Source organism: Rhineura floridana, chromosome 18 (assembly GCF_030035675.1).
Source record: "Rhineura floridana isolate rRhiFlo1 chromosome 18, rRhiFlo1.hap2, whole genome shotgun sequence".
In the NCBI taxonomy this organism is placed as follows: Eukaryota; Metazoa; Chordata; class Lepidosauria; order Squamata; family Rhineuridae; genus Rhineura; species Rhineura floridana.
The window spans coordinates 7186276-7198464 of NC_084497.1; the positions used below are offsets into that span (position 1 = coordinate 7186276).

Consider the following 12189-nt stretch of genomic DNA (forward strand, 5'->3'; position numbering starts at 1 on the left):
CGGTCTTATCGGCATTCAGCTTCAGTCTGTTCTCTCCCATCCAACCACTTACGGACTCCAGGCACTTGGACATGGTATCCACAGCCAACTCTGGTGAAGATTTAAATGAGAGATAGAGCTGAGTGTCATCCGCATATTGGTGACACTTCAGCCCAAAACTCCTGATGATAGCCCCCAGCGGTTTCACATAGATATTGAACAGCATGGGAGAGAGGATAGAACCCTGTGGCACTCCACAGTTAAGGGGTCAAGGGTCTGAAACCTCATCTCCCAAAGCTATTCGTTGGTACCTGCCTGAGAGATAGGAATGGAACCACTGTAGAACAGTGCCCCCTACTCCCAATCCCCCCAGGCGATCCAAAAGGATACCGTGGTCGACGGTATCAAAAGCCGCTGAGAGATCCAGGAGGACGAGGAAGGTATATTCTCCCCTATCCAACGCCCTCCTCATATCATCTACCAGAGCGACCAAAGCTGTTTCAGTTCCATGCCCAGTCCTGAAGCCCGATTGGAATGGATCTAAATAATCCGTTTCCTCCAAGTGTGTCTGTAACTGTTTGGCCACCACTCGGTCAATCACCTTGCCCAAGAATGGTAGGTTAGAGACTGGGCGGAAGTTGTTCAACTCTTGGGGATCCAAGGAGGGTTTCTTTAAGATGGGCTTTATCACCGCCTCCTTGAGGGCTGATGTCATAGCACCCTCTTTCAAGGATGCATTTACCACTGCCTTGATCCCTTTGCTCAGTCTCTCTCATTATGAGCCATGAAGGGCAAGGATCAAACAGACAGGTGGTTGGCTTCACAGTACTGAGCACCTTGTCCACTTCCTCAGAGGGAAGAGGCTGAAACCGATCCCATCGGACCGGAATGCAACTGGCCGACTCTGGCCCACTTCCTGTATCCACGGTGGATGGAATCATGCTCTTCAGACGCTCAATTTTACCAGCAAAGTGTTTAGCAAAATTATCACAGGAGATTTTTGATTGCTCCATGGGTTCCGGAGACACTGGACCAACCAGACTTCGGACCACTTGGAACAATCTCCTGGGACAGCACTCTGCTGATGCAATAGAGGCAGCAAAGAAATCCTTCTTTGCTGTCTTTGTTGCCACTTGGTAGGCAGTTATCGCTGCTCTAACCAGTGTCCGATCGTCTTCAGTGCGAGATTTCCGCCATCGGCGCTCAAGTCGTCTCACCTCCTGTCTCAGACCCCGCAACCATGGTGTATACCAAGGTGCTGTCTGAGTTCTGTTCAGGGGGAGAGGACGTTTTGGAGCCACCCTATCCAAAGTCCCAGTGATCTCCCTATTCCACTCCATCACCAGGGTTTCAACCGGGCGACCTTCAGTCAGCTCCAAATCACCCAGTGCATTCAGGAATCCCTGAGGTTCCATCAGGCGTCTGGGGCAGACCATCCTAATAGGTCCTTGTCCCCTGCGGAGGGTGTGTGGCATCGAGAAGTCTATATTCACCAGATAGTGATCTGACCGTAACACAGGGTTAGAAGAAACAGCCCCCATTTTCAGAGCACTTCCCTCCCCTCCCGAGACAAACACAAGGTCAATCACATGACCGGCTACATGGGTGGGCCCTATATTACTAAGGTGCAGATCCCATGAAGTCATGGTTTCAATGAAATCCCGAGGGGCTCCCATGAGTGCAGTCTCAGTGTGTACATTAAAATCCCCCACAACCAATAAGTTGGGGGAAAGCACCCGCATGCCCGAGACCACCTCGAGCACCTCGGTCAGGGAGTCTGCTGTGCAGCGGGGAGGACGGTACACAAGCAGAATCCCTAAGCTGCCCTTTGGACCCAACCTCCAGTACATGCAATCAACAAACTTGGTCTCATGGAGAGGGGGTCTGGCGAAAACCAAAGATTCCCGATAGATGACTGCCACTCCCCCTCCCCGTCTACCAATCCTCGGCTGTTGTGCGTATCAGAAACTGGCTGGACACATGGCCTCAAGTATAGGAGCATTTAGGTTGCCCTTTTCTGAACCCTCTCCAGCTCTGCGACATCCCCTTCTGAAGTGAGGCGACCAGATCTGTAAAATGCACACTGTGTTTAAAAATGCATTTAGGAAGGCATGCTTGCTAGCAGTTTGAGAAGCCACAGGGATGTGTGCCAACTAGGAATGGGCCAGAAATTTGATTCAGTTTGCATTTCAAGTTGAATCTATCAGATCTGCACTTTCCGGAACAATATGACATATGAATAGAGCCATACGACAATGGAACTGATGACCTAAAGATGCTCTCCGACACCGGAGGCATTCAAGATGCAGCTGGACAGCCATCTGTCGGGAATGCTTTGATTTGGATTCCTGCATTGGGCAGGGAGTTGGACTTGATGGCCTTACAGGCCCCTTCCAACTCTACTGTTCTATGATTCTATGACTTCTAGGGGTTCTTGTGCTTACCCAGGGTTTGGTTTCCTTGGAATAAAGGTCAGCAGAGACTGTGGTGTCTTATAGGAAATATGGTTTTTATTTAGACATATTCACAACCTGTGCTTAAGACGGAAGGGTTCAAAGCATTAGCGGTCTGATAGATCTTGCTTTTCCATCAGGCTTATAGGAGGCATCCTTAAGCCATTGTGCAGGGAAAAGATGGAACAAGGAGACAGAGACAGAAAGGTTGCCACACAGAGGTGGGCCGGGATCTCTTCTCAATCATCCCAGAGTGCAGGACATGGAAGAATGGGCTCAAGTTGCAGGAAGCCAGATTTCGACTGAACATCAGGAAAAACTTCCTAATTGTTAGAGCCGTACGACAATGGAACCAATGACCTAGAGAGGGGGTGGGCTCTCCAACACTGGAGGCCTTCAAGAGGAAACTGGACAGCCACCTGTCGGGAATGCTTTGATTTGGATTCCTGCATTGCGCAGGGGGTTGGACTTGATGGCCTTATAGGCCCCTTCCAACTCTACTCTTCTATGATTCTATGATGAGAACAAAGGCACTTATTTGAATTTTGTGATGCAGTTCGCCAACCACAAATGTGTACGTCAGGGGAAAATGAAAGTAGGAGTGAAAATAACATACACACATGCATTATATGACAAGAAATGGCTTGCAAAACTGTGTGCATTCGTCAAAGCAGCCAACAAAAAGGTGTTTATTAGGCGCAATTAGCACTAAAATGCTGAAGAATTTTCATGAGGATTTTTGAGGGGGGGAATCACAAATTGCTACAGTAATGAGAGCTGAATTTAAGAGCAACCAAGAGTAGCAAAATGGACAGTTTTTCTGTCTCTAGGGTCAACCCACCTGAATGGTGGTGACTGAGGGCCATTCTCCAAAAATGTAGCACTGAGTGGGCCGCTTCCCTTAAACCTGCAGGTTTCTAAAAAAAAAAACTTGTTTAATTTGCCGTCTGTCACAAGGACATGAGCAGACGATGTCCATCAAGAAAGTTCTGATGACTACATGGAAGGTGGAAGAGGTACATTATGTCTCTGGAAGCTCCTCCGCAGAAGAACTCTTGTCCCACATGCTTCCATGGGGTCCACAGCTTTTCCCTTTGATTGCTTGCATGGTGCCTGTCTTTCTGAGATGACCGCACCAGGATGTAAACGTTTTTGCTTTGCTTTGTTTCTGCAAATGCCAGCCAGGGGACAGGGAAGAGATTCCATTTTCATTTGCATGGCAAGGAGAAACAACCTGATTTGCCCTTACCCAAGCAGTACACAACCTGGAACATAGCACTCGTTTGAAATGTGTACTTCTCTGAATTTTGCAGCGCAGCCCTCCAGCCAAGGAATGCAAACACAAATGCATGTTTTAGGGGAGAGTGTACCTGAAATGCACATAGTGATGAAAGTAATATACATAAATGTATTGCGTTTGGGAAAATTGCTTTCAGAAAAGGTGTAGATTGCTTAAAACAATGTGTTTATTAGGAGAACTTTGCACTAAAATCCTAATGATTGTTTTAATTCTGCAAATTGCTGCAGGAATGTACAGATGGATGATACACTTCTCCAGGTTTGCAGTGCATTTTTGGTGCTCAAACAAATGCACACAGAAATCATCTTTTTCTTAAAGATGTGCCTACAGAGTGCACATTTTACTGGTGTGCACAGAATCGCATACAAGATTCATACAATGGAAACATAGGACTGAATGCTAGTAGGACTGAAATGGGATGTAATTAGCTGTTCATACCAAGTGGAGAGTATCCAAAGTCTTACATGGGCACAAAGAATCACAGAATAGTAGAGTTGGAAGGGGCTCATCAGTCCATCGAGTCCAACCCCACAGCTCAGTGCAGGAATCCAACTTGCAGCGTATCCAAGAGGTGGCTGTCCATGTGTCTCTTGAAGGCCTCCAGGACTGGAAAGTCTGTCACCTCACCAGGTTATGGGTTCCATTGTTGTACCACTCAAACTGTTAGGAAGTTTTCCCTGATGTTCAGCAGAAATCTGGCTTCCTCCAACTTGAGCTCATTATTCCTGCACTCTGGAACGATTGAGAAGAGATCCTGGCCCTCCTCTGTGTGACAACCTTTCCAGGACTTGAACAGTACTATCATATCTTCTCCCAGTCTTCTCTTCTCCAGGCTAAACATGCCCAGTTCTTTCAGTCTCTCCTCACAGGGCTTTGTTTCCAGTGCCCTGATCATCCTTGTTGCCCTCCTTGGAACCTGTTCCAGTTTGTCTGCATTCTTCTTGAAGTGCAGTGTCCAGAACTGGATCCAGCACTCACGATGAGGTCTAACCAGTGCCGAATAGAGGGGAACCAATACTTCACGCGATTTGGAAACTATACTTCTGTGAATGCAGCCTATGGTGACGATTAGAAACCTTCTTGAGGAAGTCCATCTCACTGAAGGAAAGCTGGCTCTTCTTGGTTGTTGTTTCAGCTTCTCTGACGTCTGTTTTGTTATTCTGGCCTGTCTGTGACAACACCCGTACCACGCTGGACTGAAACCACGCCACATTGGCCTTCTACTTGATATGAGAGTGGGGGAATTAAAGAAAAAAGTTTTAAAACTGGAATCAGCCCAAGAAACCAGATCTTTTCCTTGCCTAACTAATCCCTTTGCACTATGAGAAAAATGCAGGGCAACGCCTCAATAATGAGGTGGGATTGAGCAGGATAACTGACAGCAGCAACGGAGAGTGGAATTGTTTTGTTCTGAAGAGAAAATTCTAAGTGCATACTGTACTTTTGTTTCTGGTTTCCCCGCCCCCAAAGAACCATGGCAAATCTGTCATTGACTTCATTGCTTTTCTATCATCGTGCACAATGTTCAGCAGAAAGCACAGCCTCTCTTTCTTCCAAACTCCAAAGGCAACTGAAATGTTAAGTATAAAGGGCTTCTGTTGTAGCTTTGTCAATGGCAAGCAATGGTCAACCCAGACACAATATGGAGGATAATGCTGTCAGTGGCAACTAGACCTGTTCGTTATGTGGATTTATAAATACATACATAAAAGCAAAAGACCATTCCCAGTAAGGCAAAGCGATGCAAGGCAAAGGACCACTTCCAGTAGGCAAAGTTCAAGTTCTAGGTAGCACCCTGGAGAGCTCTGCTTCCCGTGAGCCAGCTGAAATGTTGCTTCAGCAAGAGACTCACATCTAAATAGGGCTTTGGTGCAGACTGCAGGGGCTAGCCCTGCCTCTGCTGGGGGCAGCCTTCTTCAGTTTAAAGGGGCCCTTGCTTCATAGAATCATAGAATAGTAGAGTTGGAAGGGGCCTATAAGTCCATCAAGTCCAACCCCCTGCGCAATGCAGGAATCCAAATCAAAGCATTCCTGACAGATGGCTGTCCAGCTGCCTCTTGAAGGCCTCCAGTGTCGGAGAGCCCACTACCTCTCTAGGTCATTGGTTCCATTGTCATATGGCTCTAACTGTTAAGAAGTTTTTCCTGATGTTCAGTCGAAATCTGGCTTCCTGCAACTTGAGCCCATTCTTCCATGTCCTGCACTCTGGGATGATCGAGATCTCAGCCTTCCTCTGTGTGACAGCAACCATTTGCTCAGGAAGTACAAAAGAGACCAGGGCTTTGCCGGGCCTGCCCCAGGACTTAGAGAATGACAGTATTTATTTATTTATTTATTTGTTTGTTTGTTTGTTTAAAATATTTCTATCCCGCCCTTCTACCCTACAATAGGGCACTCAGGGCGGCTTACAATAAAATCGCACACATACATAGTAAAATTGTACACAATAAAAACACAAAACATTACAGTAAATTAAAATACATAGAATGCAGTTATACATAAAATGCAATGTGCAGATATATACATATATGCAAACATACATACATGTATATATGTGCATTCATATATAGGAGAATGATACCAAAAGGACTCAAAAGATAAAGATCAAAAGCATAAGAACAGTGTCAGGCAGACCCGTCAGTCCCTCCCAAAGGCTCTCCAGAACAAGATAGTTTTCACAAGTTTCCGGAAAACCAGCAGGGAAGGAGGAGAGCAGGCTTCCTAAGGCAGGGAATTCTGAAGCCTGGGAGCCACAACCGAAAAGGCTCTCTCCCGCTTGCCTGAAAAGCATGACCTTCTCAGGCTACTCTTCCCAACCAGACGAAAGAGACTGGCGCAATGGAGATCAGCCAGGTCTGCACCGGCCCAATGGCTACTGTGAGTCTCCCCTTTCGACACGTGAGGACCCAGTTTCGAGTTCTTCCCCAAATAGCAAACCTATCAGGCTCAGAGGGAGTTTAATCTCCCTGTTTGTTCTGGGATGTCAGCCGTCGACATGCAGCATTTTCGTAACGGCAGACCAGGCCTCACCTTCATTTGCTTTTAATTTATGGCATTGTCTGGTCTTGTCCGATCAACAGGCCACTCCAGTTGGAGCCAATGACCTTCGCTCCGTGGAGGAGTGGCTGCCTGGCATGGAGGAGTGGCAATCCAGGCTCATAGAACAGTAGAGTTGGAAGGGGCCTATAAGGCCATCAAGTCCAACCCCCTGCTCAATGCAGGTTGCAGAGGAATGCTGGGCAGGAGGGCTGCTGTTGCACTTATGTCTTGCTTGCAAGCTATCGCAGGGGTGTCTGGTTGGTCACTGTGAGAATGCGGATGCTGGCCTAGAAGTGGCCTCAGGCAATGGGAAGGCCTAAGGAGATCCTTGAAGGCCAGATAGAGAGGATTTAGGTTCCCAACCCCTGTCTTAGGATGGAAACAGATGCAACTTTTTCAGAGAAGCTGGAATGGTGCAAAGGTTTTGCTGCCCTGGAGCCAGCTCTGACAAATCAGCTCTGTAAGATTTTGGTGGGGTTCCACAAGAACATAAGAAGTGCCTGCTGGGCCAGGCCAAAGGGTGGCCATCTAGTCCAGCCTCCTGCTCTCACCACGGCCAACCAGATGCCCCAATGGGAAGCCGACAAGCAGGACCTGAGCTTTCCCCAGCAACTGGTGTTGGAAAGCATGCTCCAACAGTGGAAGGAGAACAGAGCCATCGTGGCTAGTAGCCACTGATAACCTTATTCTCCATGGATTTGTCTAATCCTTTTTCAAAGCCATTCAGTATGAATCAGAGTGAAGCCAGCTCTGGAGAGGGCCTATTGGCATGTACCTATGCCATCACCAACACACACACACACGTTAATCCCTGGAGCACTTTTGCAACTTTTTTTTTACAAGAAAAGGCTTTAAAGGTAAAGGATGAGTGCATAAATGTAATGCTTTTGCTTAATTTTTTAAAAAAGATGGAAGCATGAGGGGGTAGGCAAGTGTTTAACTTGAAATTGAAATTGAAACTTTATTTTTACCCTGCCCTTTTTCCAAACTGGAACTCAGGGCGGCTTACAAATAGAACTACATGCAGTTAAAAACATAGAAAAACATACAATTAAAATACAATTAAACTATGCACAACCTTAAAACCGTGAAAGGCACTTAAAAACCTAGAAACAATTTAAAATAATACAAATAATAATATAAAACAATAAAACAAGCCTTGTAAAGCCCAATCCTAAACACCTTCTGTCCCAAAAGCCTGTCGGAATAAAAAAGTCTTTACTTGCCGACGGAAGGATGGCAAGGAGGGGGCCATTAGTGCTTCCCTAGGAAGGGAGTTCCAGAACCTGGAAGCAGCCACCGAGAAGGCCCTATCTCGCGTCCCCACCAATTGCACTTGCCAGCATTTCTGTAAGGCAGCTTGAGAAGTTGGGTTTGCGCTAAGGGTAAAGATGGTGTTTTGACAGCTGTTAAAATTTTAGATCTGCCCTCTTACCAGCTACACTGCAGCCACGATTATTTTGCTGAATACATTGTCGGAGGCAGCCTCCCTCTGAATTCCAGTTGCTGGGAATCACAGGAGGGGAGAGTTTCTCTAGTTCTCAGGTCCAGCTTGTGGGCTTCTCACTGGGTCATCCAGTTGGCCGCTACGAGAACAGGATGTTGAACTAGATGGGCTCCCTTTGTCCTTATCCGGGAGGCTCTTCTTGCGTCTTTAACATCGGGAGACTAGATGGACCTGCTGGTCTGATCTAGCAGGGCTATTCTGATGTTCTTATGAGCATCAGTGACAGAGGGGATCTTTCCTTTCTACCCTGCCTCTGGGTTGCCTGGAGGTATCTGATTGGCCACTGGGAGAACAGGATGCTGGCCTGTGGCATGACCCAGCTACCGAAAGGTTCTTCTGATGCTCCTATGTCCAATCTGGACCCAATCGATCAAATTTGCCCTTTCCTTGGCAACAAATTTCTTCCCGAAAACACAGACAAATGCCTTGCGTTAGGAGAAATTGCTGGCCTAAACATGGGCATTTGTTGAAAGCTGCGTGCAAAAGATGGTTTCTCTGGAGGCATCTGTGCAAAAATGCTGATGAATTTCCGTGAGGGCTTTTTAAAGGGGGGGGGGAATCCGCAGATTGTCGCAGACATGTGGAGGATTGAATTTCAGATGGGAAAGATGAGAAAGGGAGAGACATGGAACGGACAGGTCCATCCATTCTCTAGTGGTGATGATCCTCCTCTCACCCGAACTCTCTCTTAGATCAGCTGGTTTACCAAGCAGCTTCTCCAGATGAAGAAGCCCTGGTGACAGCCGCCAGGAACCTGGGCTATGTCTTCCTCTCGCGGACACAAGATACAGTCACCATCAGCGAGCTGGGTGTTGAGAGGACGTACAGAGTGTTGGCGTTGCTGGACTTTAACAGTGTCCGCAAAAGGATGTCCGTCCTGGGTGAGTGTTTGTGGACCCAAGAGCCAGAAGCTTTCTGGGACAGATGTTGAAAATGTCAGAATTCAATTCTGAAAAAAATTGTTTTGAAGAGTTAGGTGGGCGGGGGAACTTCACGTTGCTGGTGATGAAGAACATCAGGATCTGATGCCTTTTCTAAATATAGGCATCCCTCCATCTCTCACGTGCAGTAAGAAACTCTGCTTCTTAGATGAGGGGACCTCTGTGGCCCTCCAGATGTTGTTGGGCTCTAACTCTCTTTATCATCCCTGACCATTGGTCATGCTGGCTACTGGAGCTGATGGGGGTTGGAGTCTTTTTATTTTATTTATTAAATTTAAACCTCACCCTTCCTCCCAAAGGAGTCCAGGCTGCCAGGAATAGATATTAACTTTCTTAAAATAATAAGAGGTGGAAGAATGCCTCTATTTAGAAGAAGCATTCCTTCCTGAGAGCAGGGAATGCCTCTTCTTAAATCAAGGATGGGGAACCCTTTGTCCCTCCAGGTGTTGCTGGACTCCAGTTCCCATTAGCTTCAGCCAGCATAGCCAGTTGTCAGTTGGAGTCCAGCACAGTAGTGTAGTGGCAAATTCAGTTGTGAGGGGTGCCTTCATGTTAATCACAATCACCACCACCCCTTTTGCTGCTGAGCTGAAAATGAGATCCTTGTCAATGCCTTCTCCCACAACAGAATCCACAGGAGCTTATAACCATGAAAGGGGGAGAGTGTTAGCTACTGAGAAGAGTCTTCTCAGTGGCTGACACATCTCCTTTTGCTCTGATTGGCTCCAATCAGGAGGAAAGGACAAGGAAGCATGTTAGAGGACTCTTCCCAGTGGCTTACACACTCCCCTTTCATGCGGATTTTCTCATAGGAAGCTAGAGAAATAGGGAACCTGCTCCAAAAAAAGTAAGGGGTCTAAGACCCCCAGAGACCCTGGACTACACCCCTGGTCCAGCAATACCTGGAGAGCCACCACATCCATATCACTGGTATACAGAGATTGTTCCTATTGCATTTGTACCTACTCCCTGAGTCGCTTACATACAATCAGTTAACACAAGACAGTCCCTGCCTGCAGTCTTATAATCTAAATAGCACGACACACAAGGAAAGAGGGGCAGGGAGGGAAGAGGAATAAAGCCAGCTCAGGCACCAGCTCTTAAAGAGTCGTTCTGATCGTGACCGGCTGTCATAGAAATGGTCCAGGGGCAGGAGGTGCCTGGTGGAGCTCGTCTTTCAGCAGAGCTGATGGGATGAGCTCCATTTTTGTAACTGAAGAGTGTTGTTCTCTCCACACCACTCTCCCGAATCCAGTGCGAGACCCCGAAGGCCGTATCAAGCTTTACACCAAAGGGGCCGACACCATAATCCTGGAGAGACTCCACAGCGACCGGGCTATGGAAGGATGCACCGTCAAGGCGCTGGACGTAAGTCTTGCATGGAGGTTAAACACAAGAAGGGTGGAAGATCAGAACAGGAGAGAGAGTCTTGCGTGGGTGACTGTGCAGATGGGGGAAGAGGCGCCTGAAATGTGGTCTGATCTGAGGGAAAGCAAGATGTGGCCACCGAAATGTTCCCGAAACCAGAAGTGAGGAATCTGCAGGCCTTCCAGATGTTTCCCATCATTCCTGACCATTGGCCAGGGTGGTGTCATGGATAGAGTGTTGGCCTATTAGGGCTTGGGAGACCTGAGTTCAAATCCCCCACTTAGCCATGAAGCTTTGTCGGGGACGTTGGGGCCGGTCACAGTCTCTCGGCCCAACCACCCTCGCAGGGTTGTTGTGCAGGGTAAAATGGAGATGGGGAGAGAACCGTGCACGCCAGCTTGAGCTCCTCAGAGGAAAGGTGGAATATAAATAAAATAAAATAAAATAAAATGCTGGCTGAGGCTGCTGGGAGTTGGAGTCCAACAATCCGTTGGTCTGAACCAGCAGGGTTCTCCTTAGGTTCTCATGTTTGTTGCAACGTCATCTCTGCAGCAGCCGGTTCTTTTACTCTCTTCCAGAGTTTTGCTGCTGAGACCCTCAGGACTTTGTGCCTGGCGACCAAAGAGATGGATGAGAAGGAGTTCAACGCGTGGAGTAAGAAGCACCACGCTGCCAGCGTCCTGTTGCAGGATCGTGAGCAACAACTGGACAAGGTGTACGAGGAGATTGAGCAGGATCTCAAAGTAAGAGCTTGTTTTAGCCGGGACGGAGTCAACAATGTTTCAAGAAACCTGCTCACTGTTGGAAGTACAGCACTGACACATGTTACAAGTGACCTGAACCAGTGGGAAGGTGATAGGCAGGAAGGCAGTCTATTCTTCCTTCTGATGATTCCTCCTCTAAAATGTTTGTGGCTTTTGTAGGCTTTGCTCCTCCCCTCCCTCCTTTCTCTTCCTGTTTTTGTTCTCAGTCATGGCTCACTGAGTAGAAGCCGCATGGCTGCTTCAGCAGGTATGACTTTACCTCTTTGTAGTAATAAACGTGAAGTTTCTTTATCCTTTCAACTGCCAACCTTTTTATTATTATTATTATTAGAATTAGATTTTATTACCCACTTTTCACCCAAAGGTCCCAGGGCAGGTGACAACAACCTTAAAACACATAATTAAAAACAGTGAAAAGCAACCTAAACAATGTACTAGAAAATAGGGTGGGATAGGACTATGTATGTATGTTTATGTGTACTCCTCTCTCATAACACTGGAACTCGTGGCCATCCAATGAAGCTGGAAGATCCAGAACAGAGAAAAAGCACTTCTTCACACAGTGCAAAGTTCAACTATGGAATTTGCTCCCGCAAGAGGTGGTGATGGGCATCAACCTGGATGGCTTTAAAAGAGGATTAGATAAGTTCATGGAGGATAAGGCTATCAATGGCTGCTATCCCTGATAGCTGTGCTCTGCACCCATAGTTGGAAGCAGCATGTTTCCAAATACCGGTTTGTGGAAACAGCAGGAAGGGAGAGTGCCCTTGCACTCAGGTCCTGCTTGCAGGCTTCCCATTTTATTTATTTATTTATTTATTAAATTTATATACCGCCC

General features: G+C 47.2%; 1 protein-coding gene across 7 annotated transcripts in view; it reads left to right on the forward strand.

Annotated features, from left to right (window-relative positions):
* Window positions 1-12189, forward strand: part of ATP8B3 (ATPase phospholipid transporting 8B3) — a 71238-nt gene that overhangs the window by 38582 nt on the left and 20467 nt on the right. For all 7 annotated transcript variants that reach the window (XM_061601635.1, XM_061601637.1, XM_061601641.1 and 4 more), the window contains 3 exons: window positions 8971-9159; window positions 10475-10587; window positions 11166-11330. In XM_061601635.1, coding sequence (XP_061457619.1) covers window positions 8971-9159; window positions 10475-10587; window positions 11166-11330 — 467 coding nt within the window. The remainder of the gene's footprint in view (window positions 1-8970; window positions 9160-10474; window positions 10588-11165; window positions 11331-12189) is intronic.